At 44.3% G+C, this 12,438-nt stretch overlaps 1 protein-coding gene across 2 annotated transcripts; it reads left to right on the top strand.

The window, feature by feature from the left end:
* The first annotated feature begins 306 nt into the window (after nucleotides 1-306).
* Nucleotides 307-11,298, top strand: rab35b (RAB35, member RAS oncogene family b). Of its 2 annotated transcripts, XM_071922259.2 has the most exons (6): nucleotides 307-594; nucleotides 3,997-4,047; nucleotides 4,163-4,286; nucleotides 7,662-7,786; nucleotides 8,088-8,212; nucleotides 8,657-11,281. In XM_071922259.2, the coding sequence occupies exons 1-6, from the start codon at nucleotides 543-545 to the stop codon at nucleotides 8,783-8,785; spliced, it is 606 nt and encodes a 201-aa protein (XP_071778360.1). In that variant the 5' UTR covers nucleotides 307-542; the 3' UTR covers nucleotides 8,786-11,281. The 2 variants fall into 2 exon arrangements, with proteins under 2 accessions (XP_071778360.1, XP_071778361.1); XM_071922260.2 differs by lacking the exon at nucleotides 8,088-8,212 and having other exon boundaries at nucleotides 8,657-11,298.
* The last annotated feature ends 1,140 nt before the right edge of the window (nucleotides 11,299-12,438 follow it).

The following is a 12,438-nucleotide window of genomic DNA, read 5'->3' as shown; positions in this document are numbered from 1 at the left end:
TGTTTGTGGCCCCAGGACATGACCAGGACCCCACCACCACTAGCGGCGCACCTGAATATAGGCCTATGTGAGGGAGAAATTAGGAGAAAATTGTTTTAAAATTGGATAATTAACCATGTCCTAGTATTGTACAATGAGTCTGGCTAGTGTTATTCAGTTGGATCATGGGATGGATCTACTGGATGCTGTCGTACCATGAGTGTAACGTTAGTCGGTGTTCATCAATGGGACGGGACGGATCCTCTGTCCTACTATCGTAGCAGGAGCCTGCGCAGTGAGGCCGGGTCAGAGTTGGGTGCAGCTCCACCAGAGAAGGAAGCGGAGTTTCCGGCTGTTTGCAGCGGAGGGAGAGGATTGCTGACGCCGCGAAACCCCGAGAAAAACGCCGCCGGCTCGGGGGGCTAGCAGTTGTAGCATCGGTAGTGGTCGTTTTCTTTCATACCGGGGGGTTTCGGGGCTGGTAAATTTACGGGCCAAGGGGGGCGGACAGCGAACAGAGCAAAGAAGCGGCATCAGGCGGCGGTGAGCCACCAGCTACCGGCATGGCCAGGGACTACGATTACCTCTTCAAGCTGCTCATCATCGGTGACAGCGGTAAGCCGACGCCGGGGATGCGGGACGGGAAATGGGCCTTATCATGTTTTTTGTAAGGAGAGAAGCAGAAATGTCGCTCCAGTCCCACCGTGTGCTTTTCTGACACATTTAAAACGTAGTAGTTTTTATTTTCTGTATGGAAATGAGTTATGTAATACACACATCCATGAGCATTTCGTAACGTTAGCGGTGACAGGGCGGAGGTTGTGTATCAGGGCTGGGCATGTCAGCCGATCAGGCCGGATATCGCCTGCAGATCAGGGTACGACTCTCTCTTGAAGATTTTCTGGTCTTGTTTGCACACAGGGTGAAATTATTTTGAATTAGCCATACAACAACACACACAGTACGTTAATTAGCGTTAAGGGCGTTAACAGATTCCTCTAATTTGGTTTCTTGTTGGTATCTCATTAGCTAGCTAACTGGAAGTTAAGCTAACATAACATTTGCAAGTTTAGCCATGTAGCTAACTGTTTGCTAGCTGGCCTACGAAGCTGGCCTTCTTTGAAGTTGTGGACTATCTACATAAAAATAAAAATAACTATAGTTATGTTTACTGCACAGGGTTAAGTTAACTGAGTTAATAATGTCTATTTTGTTATTTAGCTGGTTAGCAACAGTTAAAAGGTGCTCCTTGATAAAATAGGAACGCTGCACTGCAGTCTTGGTTTTCATCATTAGCTAGCCAAGCTAGGTATAGTTAAGTGTTTGACTGTTAGATTAACGTTAATTAACAAGAGACGTAACGTTAACGTTAGCTTCACTAAATCAAGTGCATGACTTGCATCTTGTGTAGCCATTCCTGATTGTTTTGATCCTAGCTGCTGAGGCTCAAAGTCATTAAGGACTATTGGACTGGTTAGTTAACTTTTCCTAAGTTTATCTGTCCAGTATTACTGATATGTGGCTCATCTAGAGCATTGAATTGACCTGGACTCTAGCTGGTCTGTATAATGTTAAAACTAAAGGCAACAAATAGATGGGTTTATTGACTGAATGAAGATCACAATAACAGGTAGATGCATAATGGCAATGTGCTGATGATTAATAAGGATCTTTCATTGCTCTTGCTCTTTCATTTGTTCCTCTGTATTAAGGTGAAAACATGACTTTTTAATGGGACTCCACCCTCAGTAGATCCACATCCTGCGGGACCTCTTTGTGGGGAAAGATCTTTGCATTCATTGACCCTCCCGATCCTGGCACTACCCCATCAGCTGGCTGGTCACAATAGAGGGCAAGGCAGCACAGCAAGCCCTTCACTGCCACTCACACACAGGGGCCAGTGTCCCTCAGCTGCAGCATGGAAGCACCACTGTTTGCAGCGCTGCACTGAGATTATCTAGGCAAGATGCTCTAACCACTGCCTCTCCTCAGCTGCATTTCCTCATGTAGACGATCTACCGCCGACAATCATCCGTTCCTCACGCATGGTTTTCAACCTGTAATGGGGCTGAGTTTTGTCATTTAGCTAAACTTGGTTAGTCTCTGGTCTACCACACTAGCGTTGCATATGACATACCTTCCCATGGAGAGTGGTATGAGACGCGCTCAGTTAGGTTACGCTAAAACAAAGACTGTAGTGTATTTCATTACACAGATCTGGCATCTGATTTTGCATGTCGTTGACCTGAATTGGTGTCATGCTGGTCGTGAGTGTGTTCTTGATCAGACAAGATGTTAATCACTAGTCCATTACAAGACCTACGGAGGGGCTAGGTGTGATACATATACAGTACTGTGCAAAAGTCTTAGGCACCCTAGCTTTTTTATATAAAATGTATCTTTGATGTTTATTTGTTTTCTGCATTGGTGTGTCAGTAGACTGCTCTTTATAGTACATTTCGTTGATATGGATGGAGAAACTTTTCATTTCATTATTTTTGAAAGCATCTTTGTTATATGGATGTTTTTTTACATGTGCCTAAGACTTTTGCACAGTACTGTATGTATATATACCAAATCTAGTGCCGTGCGACAACATCTAAGCAACAATCTTCAATAGTTGAAAATGCAAATTGCAGGAATTGTTCTGTCACTGATAACCAAATGAGTGAAATTGTGGTTTTTGGACAGACAGCAGGGAGGCTTAGCATATTAAAGCTATAAGAACAAAAAGGAGATGATCTCTCTTCTGCTTTGCCGCTTCTGTTATTGTTTGTTTGAAGAAAACTCTGTGGAGTGGAGACCGCAGGAATTTGAGAGCTTTTATGTCTGGGCCGATCAAACATGAGATGACAGTGACACAATAGGTACGCTAAGTAACAGTGGTGTAGGTAGAGACCCGCCCCAGTCTGGACAGCAGAGTCACTGCCTACCTGCCATCATAACCTGACAGCTAATCTACTCTAGAAGCTGCTCTGATCCCTCTCCCCCCTTCCTCCTACCTCCTAAATCACATTTCCCTCTCCTCCGTCTTTCTCCTCTGCTTGACCCTGATCATGCTCCTGTCCTCGTATAAAAAAAAACAAAAGACTTTTCTATCTTTTCTCTCTACAGCTCTTATATTTTTTACTGAATCTTGTCTATTGTACACAGTCATTTTAGGAACCCACTAGTATTTTTTCCATATATTGTCATGATGCTGCGGCTTTGACCTTCGCCCTCCTGAGTATTGGTTGTTTGTAATGTTGGTGATGTATGAATTAAAGCTTATTCTACTGTTGCATTGATTGTAAATCTCTCTGGATATGAGCGGCAGCTAAATGCCTAAATTGTAAATGTAGATTGGAATCTTATTTACCTTGAATCCTGGGGAATTATACTCTACGAATGAAATCTATAGCTTACTCAAATGAATAAGCATGTATGCCCTCTGAAATGTTCTTAAAAGTCTTAAGTCTTGAAAATTACAGTTTCAAATGTTTTTGAAAAAATTACAACCATTTTACATAATAGAATATAGTTTTGTGTCACTCAGGTTCAGATAAACACAGCGGTCTGCTGTACTGGCAAGTCAACTTCTCTGCCTTGACAGTACATCCAGATATTTGGAGTTTCAGAACTTCTAATTCTTTTGCATCTTGTGTATTCAACCCTCAACGGATACATTGTGCAGTAAGTGCAACTTAGCCTCCAAGACCAATTCTTTATGTACACAAGGATTACACTAGCCGTTTAGGTTGACGTCTTGTTTTTGGTTTACAGCGGTCACGTGTTGTTACTCTTCTTGGGTAACTAGGATATATGAAAAAAGAAAACTCACTGGAAAGTTACTCACTCTATGTGGTGCACAATGTGTTTACACATCATAACCCCAAAATCCTCTCTCAACGTGCTTCTCCTCAGACAAATAGAGGATTTTGTTTGAAAGCCAATGTGAAGAAGTCATAAGGAATGCTTTGGTGTTCTCACAGTTTATTGTTGTACTGTAAAGCTCACTCTGTGCTGTTTCTTCTTCAGGAGTGGGGAAGAGCAGTCTCCTCCTGCGATTTGCAGACAACACGTTTTCAGGTAAGTAGTCCTACCTCAGTGTGCAGTGTAGCTCTTTCTGAACAGAAATCTAGGGGTTCATGCTTTTTGGATCTTGGTCATTAAACCTGCTTTCGTCTGTGTGTGTGTTCTGCAGGTAGCTATATCACCACAATCGGAGTTGACTTTAAGATCCGGACAGTGGAGATCAATGGGGAGAAGGTGAAGCTACAGATCTGGGATACAGCAGGGCAGGAGCGATTCCGCACCATCACTTCCACGTGAGTAGATCGCACACACACCCACACACACACCCACACACTCAGCACACAGTAGCACAGACCTTTAGGTGAAGGTACTTTATTATTTGAGGAGGCAGTTCATCGACAACTAGAATAAGTTAGCACTGCACTTTGAAACTGGGTGGAATTCCCCACAGATCCTAATTACAGATGTCAGAGGGAGGCTCCTGGTCACATAGCACTACATGACGGCAGGGGCTGGGCGTCTTTTTAGCATCCCCATCACCATAGCTTCACAATGATGTAGAGCAGGGCCTCCAAAATGCTTTAAGCCCAGGACCCAAACTGAGTAGATATGGTCTCACCCAGGAATTCAGGCATAATTAAGCACATTAGTGCCCTTGTTATGTGGCGAGACGCCACAGACGGCCCCGACTCATCGCTCAAGAAACACTGATGTCAAACACATGTGTAAGACACAAGGCCCGTGAGCTAAATCTGGCTGCCCAGTGATTTTTGTTGTCTGTTCAGTTTGGCCCGCTGCTTCTCTACGCCTCAGCTGACCCACAGACAAATCAAATGCACTCGCTGCACACTAATAAAAACTATCAAAAACACAAGCTCGCAAAGCACCCTGCCTCATTAGCCTCGACTCCAGCGGTGTTCTGCTGGCTGACAACATGATGCTAATGAGTAAAACCAGATTACATTACATTCACATGAGGTTTTCATAGCTGGCCTACAGGAGAACGTTTTATAGTCAACTTTCTTTTGTGGGCAAGAATGGGTGGCTGCTGCAAAGTTATTGTAATAAAATATTGCTTAAAATATGTTTTTAAAACAAGTTACCATGAACCAGCATCTATAATGGAAACCTTTTTAAAAATGATGAACTAAACAAGCAGTTATGCCTCCGGCGTTAGTAATATTACACATTTTTTATTTCTAGGATGGTAGGATTATATTTGTGACCAGTTGGCTCTGTCATTGAGATTCTTCAATGTAGTTTTCCCTGTGATTGACTTTGAAACCCTAAATTGTAGGGGCGTAATGTGCTCCTATTTCTGCCAGCTGTTCTTTTTTACCTGAGTGTCCCTCACTGTGTCTGACAACCAATTACTCTTACTCTTATTACTTATGTGTACAGTGTCTGGCGCTACCGCCTGCTGTCAAATTGATCATTTCTTTTCCCTTGTAAAGTGCTGGCTGGAATATGGACCATTTCTATTATAGTGCAATTTACATGGACAGGCTTGACAGTGCTTTCTGATTTATTTATTTATTTTTACTTAAGTGGATATTTTCTATCTTGCGATGGTTGCCCCAGCCATAGGGCTTCAGAATCTGCAACCACCCTCCTCCACGCATTTCAGTCCTGAATAAGAGCTCTGCCTGAATGACCGGTCGGTGTTGCTGGGTAAGAATGCTGCTGTACAGGACGGGGCTGTGGACTGCTGCTCTCTCTGTGTGAGGATATCTATCAGAAAGCTTCTGAGCAGCTCTGATGAGCACAACATGGATGTGACTTAGACTGCAGTGTGTTTTGACACTGCAGTCATTTTACCTGCTCACCCCTTTCTGACTTTGACCGGGGCAGACGGAGACGGCATTTATCGGCCATTAAGCTGTCGCTGTCCCAGCAGTGCGGGTTCGGTCCGGAGCGAGGCCAATAGGGCATGTTCGATAGTTGTGGTTGTTATGTGCTCGCTCGGCTGCAGCGAGGAGGGCCTGAATGTCAAATTCATCCAGAAAGCTTGAAATCCTCTGCAGTGCTGACGCTTCAGCCCCCGAGGAGTACGACCGTCCTACTTTGGAAGCCCGGCTGCCGGCCGTTCTGCGGGAATCCCACCGCCGCGCAGAGCCGGCCTGTTTAGGCCGATTGTTAATTGTGCTGAAGTAGAGTGGCGTGGTGCCTCATTAGGTCGTAAGTGAATTTCACCACAGAGATGGCTCGTGGGGAGAGCCTTGCTCGCTCCGCTCGGTCAGACCAGCCAGGGTCGGTAGACCATATGTCCGACTCTCCGTCTGTCAGCCTGTCCTCCTCCCATGGCTGCCATCTGGACTGGACATTAGCCTGGGGACGTCTCAAAACGTCTTGAATTTGATTCCCTAAATTCAAGGCCTCAAAAGTCCTTGGATACTGTTAAATATAACCTTTAACTCTTAATTTCAGTTTAGAGGTTTTTGATAATGTGGTTTGTTGTTGCACTGTTTTTCTACTGGGAAATCAGCCCAGTGATGCAGACCTGTACTCTCATAGGGCACTTATTTCATTTTCATGTTCATTTTAGTGACAAAACTGGTGTTGTATTTAATTCAAACCAGCATTACAAGGTCTTGAAAAGTCTTGGATTTACTTTAATGAAACTCGCAGACAGTATCCACCATGATAGTGTCTCAAAGCCAGGTTTACACCAAGTATTTTTACATTTCAGCTGTAAACAAAAAAACACATAACGACGTCCTAGAAAAACATATCCTGAAAATGGAGAAAAACAGTCATTGACAGAGTCTCTCTGTCTGGAAGGCCTTGAATTTCTTTCAATAGTTGATTCATGGCGTTCGAGTCAAAAGTCTAGTTTATTAACATTTTATTACCCTGTTCATTCAGCGTTTTTACTGCAGAAAAGGTGGCTGGAGTCTGGTCTGGTCATGCCTGCTGTGCGTCTGGTGGTTTGTGGTTCTCCATTCATGTGTGCAGAGCCCCCGCACACACACCCTGCTGCCTGGTGGCCCATTACTGCTGGACACTGGGGGGACATACTCAGACAGCACTGTATCCCCACGCTGTCACACCAGGCAGAAACACTGAGAGACACACACACACACACACACACATGCACAATAAGCCTGACAAAAGGTTCTTTGTGTTTGTGTTTGGCGCAGTGCAGTGCAGCTAGATTGGGGATGCTCCCTCTCTCTGGGGCCTGCTGGGACACTTTTTCAGGCCCCGGCTGCAGGTTTACAGGAGCGCCGGCCTTCTGTTCATGACAGATTGGGATCCTCTAAGTTCTTTGGACTTTCTTCCTTGGTTCCCACCTGCAAGCAGCCCCTCCCTCAGTCCTGTTAACCCTACTGACACACCACAGCGTAGCATTACTCTACCTTTTAATTGATTATACGACTATAGACCTTTGATCAAGTTTATTGGGTCGGTCCAAACAATTCTGTATTTTTGGCACTGTGTACCTTTATGGCTATTATTGGTAGACTGCCAAATGTTCAGTGTTGGCTGAGCTTGTTCAGACTGGAATCTGATGAGTCATAGCCATTTTTAAATCAGTATGGCAATATTGTGGAATTTGTTGACAATTTAAAAATGATGAAGTTGTGTCTCGTCCAAGTTGAGTTTTTCCAGGTTTGTCTCCCCCTGCTGGACGCCAGCTAACTGTCCTCCTCTCTCTGCACTCTCAGATACTACAGGGGGACGCACGGGGTCATAGTGGTATACGACGTCACGAGTGCCGAGTCCTTCGTTAACGTCAAACGATGGCTACATGAAATCAACCAGAACTGTGACGACGTGTGCCGGATATTAGGTGAGTCCGCTCCCTTTCAGTGTGCCGTCACCGCAGAGAAAGTCGAGGCACTCCCGTCACCTTGGCTGCGCCTTGACTTTCTTTTCTTTAAAATAGATTCTACCCTTGATTCCAGTGAGCATCTTTTTTCTTTTTTTTTTCTTCAAGCAATTTTAAGAATAGTTCCCTCAACACAAAGCAAGGATGCGTCCTTGTATCCTTGCTGAACTTAGACTCTGTGCAGTTCTGTCTCCTCCACCTCGCATTTACTCATGGAAATTCAATCCTAATTCACCGTGTTGGTAATATTTTACTTTCGCAGTGGGAAACAAGAACGACGACCCCAACTCCAAGGTGGTCGAGACGACTGACGCGCAGAAGTTTGCCGAGCAGATGGGCATCAACCTGTTTGAGACGAGTGCGAAAGAGAACATCAACGTGGAAGAGGTAGCTCATTGTTTCTCTCCCCGGCCGGGGAATGCAGCAGACTGAAGTATTTGTCTAGAGTGGTTTCTGGGACACGCCTGGTACTCAGAGTTGTTGTGAGAGGAGGTCATTTGAAGGCTGCAAGTAGGCGGCGTGTCCGTATATTATACCTGCTGATCAGTAGGCTGAATTTGCAGTGGCTTAGTGCGTAAATATCTATGCAGTACGATGAAAATACCAGGATTCAGGTTTGGTTGAGTTCAGATTGGAAAAATCCAAGCTAGGAAATAATGAACAGATTTCAGCCACAACAAGGGATTGGTGTTGCATCATGGCAGCGGTCGCTTCCCATGCTGCAAGAGCCTGATCTGCATACTATTCACAAACTGCAGTGTTTGATGTGGCTCCTCTGGTTGACTTAATGCCTCACTCACCACTCTCTGTCGGTTTGTGCCTCTCCCCCAGATGTTCAACTGCATCACAGAGCTAGTGCTAAGAGCCAAGAAGGAGGTGCTCGCCAAGCAGCAGCAGCAGCAACAGAACGACGTGGTCAAACTCACCAGGAACAGTAAACGAAAGAAAAAGTGCTGCTAGCGAACTCAAAGCCGCCCCGCAGCAGGCCAGCAGCGTCTTCTTTTTTCCTTCAGAGAACACACACGCATACACACACGATGGGACTCCAAGCATCTAAATTAAAGAGCAGTATAAAAGATTTAATAAATATACGACGAAAGAAAAAAAAATAAATAAATGGAAGAGAAAAAAAAAATACGTCCCCTTTGGACAAACAAATCATGAAGACTTTAAAAAATAATGTACAGATTTTATTAGAAGTCAGATGGAGTTTTATTTGGAATCCAGCAGATGGGCACTATTGAGCAGAGGTCCTCCTTTCTCGAAGGACCTGCAAGCTGACAACTGACCGCCATAACGCTCAGATTTATATACACATATACCCATATTCTTACATCAGTATCTCGCCTCTCCTCATTCCACTTCACACGGGACATTACGAGTCAAGTGAAGCTCTGCGCCTGAGGAGGAGGAGTCACTTTTTTTTTTTTTGATTTATTTTTTCTTTATTTTTTGGGGGGGTGGGTTGGGTGGGGGGGGTAGAGAGGTGGTTATTGGAACAGGCGTCTAAGTGAGAAGCGAGGGTTCGCGACCTTTCTGCGTTTTCTTTCAGACACCTGCATCGCCACTGCTCACGCCAAGAGATCATGAACTGCTAGTTTTTGTTTTATTTGAATTGATGGGGAAAAAAAAAAAATCGCATGGATGATGAGGATGATGATGATGATTGGTAGGCAAGCTTTAGCAACTAATCCAATGGACAGAACTGGTGACTTATCAACCTTTTTTTTTTTTTTTTTTTTTTTTGTTGTTTCTTGTCTATATTTTGCCAAGCTTCCTTCCCTCTCCCCTCTAACCTCCAGTAGTGCTGAGCCAACAACCTGAATTTTTGTTTTCATTTTTTTTGTTGTTTTTTAAAGTGCTGCGGAGCAGTGAACCACTCCCGACGCTCTGGGACATGGGGCTTCTGACGGCACCGTTCACTGCAGTCTTACCATGCTTTCAAAGAGTTTGCTTTTAAACTTTTTCTTCCATCTTGTGTGTTTTTTTAAAACGATGATACTGCCAATATTATAGAAAAAAAAATTATTTAGGAGCTCAGTGGCGCCCCTTATTGGACTGTTGCCATAGCGGCCCCCTGTCGGCCAAGTGGAGGTAGGGTGAGTCGGGGTCTGATGGGACCCTGCTGAGTCCTCAGGGTGTGCTGCCCTCTCTCTCTCTCTCTCTCTCTCTCTCTCTCTCTCTCTCTCTCTCTCTCTCTCTCTCTCTCTCTCTCTCTCTCTCACCCCCCCCACACCGTAGCCCCTGGCCTCCCCTCTCCCCTCCCAAGCACCTGACACCCCCACACATCAGCACCTCCACCTCACAGCGATGGACTCACCTCCTGCACTCGGGCCGATTTTCCACGGACTCGACCATCAGCGCGAGGCTCTTACTCTCTTTGTGCCTGGAAGACAGGAGCTGGAAAACGGGCTTCTTGTAGTCGTTGCAGTGACCCCCCCCCCCCCCCCAATCCATAGCAAACTGTGGTTTATACCCTCGTTTTGTCTGTTGTTGAGCATGTAACACTTTGTTTGAAGGGGTATGTATAAGGTAATGCCTGACATGCATTTAGTAGTCAAACCTGTCAAGGATTTGTTTTCTCAGCTTGCAGAATATTCTTAACTGTTAACTAATGTTAAGGTCGGTGTCATATTCTTTCTTTTCTTTTCTCGATTACCTGTCGCAATCTCGTTACCCATTCAACTGAAGTGTTACCGTACAGTGTTTCGTCTTGACTATGGCAGACAGTGGGAGTGGTGTGTTAATACAAAAGCTAATGGGGATGAACTGCAGCACTGGGACTGAGCATCTCTCCCTCCCCATGTGGACAAGCCAGGGTTTCGCTGCAGAGGGTGAAGCATCGCAGGATGGCCAAACAGAAATATGCTCTTTATTACTGACATTTGTCTTTGTTTGTATTGTTTTGTTTTTGGGAGAATAATTGACGGATACAGGCTGGAAACATTCAGATGCTTTCATCCTCTGAGCAGACTCTGGCCGCCGGGTGGGGTGCGTTTGTGTTTGCGAGAAAAGCTCCCAGGCGGGCGGTGCCACAACTCGAGGGGCCGAGGCAGCGGAGAATTGGTATCAAATCTCAGACCGTATGATTTCTATTCATTATGTGTATGTATATATAAATATATTTGTGTGTTTATATTCAATATAGAACATACACACATAATTAGCACACGTAAGCGGCGCATGTGTGAACATGCCCTGTGTGCTATGGTTGAAACACACTTATCAGCTGTGGTTTGCTGTACACTGGAGAAAAGAGATGTACTATTCATTTTTCCCTACATGAATTTAATCAATAATAAACGTTTTAAAAGAATAAATATTTGACACATAATGACTGATCTCATTTGTCAATGATTTGAGGCTCGGTCTTGCTTCGTTTGGAACCTATGTCTTTTTGCTTTCTGTGAATAAACTTGTATGGGAGGAGTTGTGCACTGTTCTTTGGGAACCTGCTTATAAACACAATGAACCTGCAGTCTGTCTTTGGCCTTATGTAGGGAATCATTTTGTTTTATCACATGAAGTTGAGATTTGTCCATAACCCACAAGTGTTTTATTTCATGGAGAGGCAAGACAAAATAACGGTAGTCACTCACAGTCTGTTTCTGTCTTTATTTTCACACCGTCATCCCTCACTATCATCAGCTGTTAACCGTCAGCGAGGCAAATCCAGACATCCTGAACTAAAAGCTCTCCACACATCTTCAGTAACAACACATGTGGCTTGTTGATGCAGACAGGACAGGATATATGGATTTCACATCATCATGTCAAGCTCCTGGGTGGAGGCACCACTACATTCATTGCCATTCATTGCAGCCATTCCCTTTAAAACGAATATAAAAGCTCTCACCACTTAACATTGCTGATATTTTCCTCGTTATGAAAAATAGTTTGCTATGAATATAAAATCACTCCCTCTTAACAGTTATTACAGAAATATTCACCCTTTATGAAAGTACCATAGGCATAGAAAACTCCACCTTACCGTGTCATTATGTACAATATTATTTGAATGAATATGCATATCGAGGATGTGTAAATAGCATACATACTTACACATGCAGAACCGAGTCTTGTACATTTTTTGAAGTGCATATTTCTTCACAAACTGAACTGGCTGCTTAGGACCCAGGGACTTTCTTCCAAGTGTTTGGGTTAAAATGTGTCCAGATTAATCAGCGTCACAGTGAACCATCTGCAGTGTGTATTAGACTCAGATGGCTGAGGCAGGTGTGTATAGAAGAGGGGTGTGGGAGGGGGGGGGGGTACCATACATTTACTTAATCACTCCAAACTCATGCTGTGATATTATTTGTCTGAGCCCCTCACTGATGGCCATTCAATTTGCTTGTTGATGCTTGTCCCAGTAATGCAGATGGTGACATTATGCACCGTGGCTGCACTCATGTAATAGAACTACTTATTCATATTTCAGCAGAAAGTTTGCAGCCTGCTTCCAACATATCTGCTTGTGAGGATCACAGGAAGAAAGGGTCTATACTCTGGGCCAAGTCAGGGGAGACAAGTGGACTGTGAAGAATTTATTGTACAAAAAAAAAAATTCCCCCGAATTGCTAAGAAAATTGCATGATAAATATTTTGAATCT

This window comes from Centroberyx gerrardi, chromosome 8 (assembly GCF_048128805.1).
Source record: "Centroberyx gerrardi isolate f3 chromosome 8, fCenGer3.hap1.cur.20231027, whole genome shotgun sequence".
In the NCBI taxonomy this organism is placed as follows: Eukaryota; Metazoa; Chordata; class Actinopteri; order Beryciformes; family Berycidae; genus Centroberyx; species Centroberyx gerrardi.
This window is presented reverse-complemented; position numbering and strand designations above follow the sequence as displayed.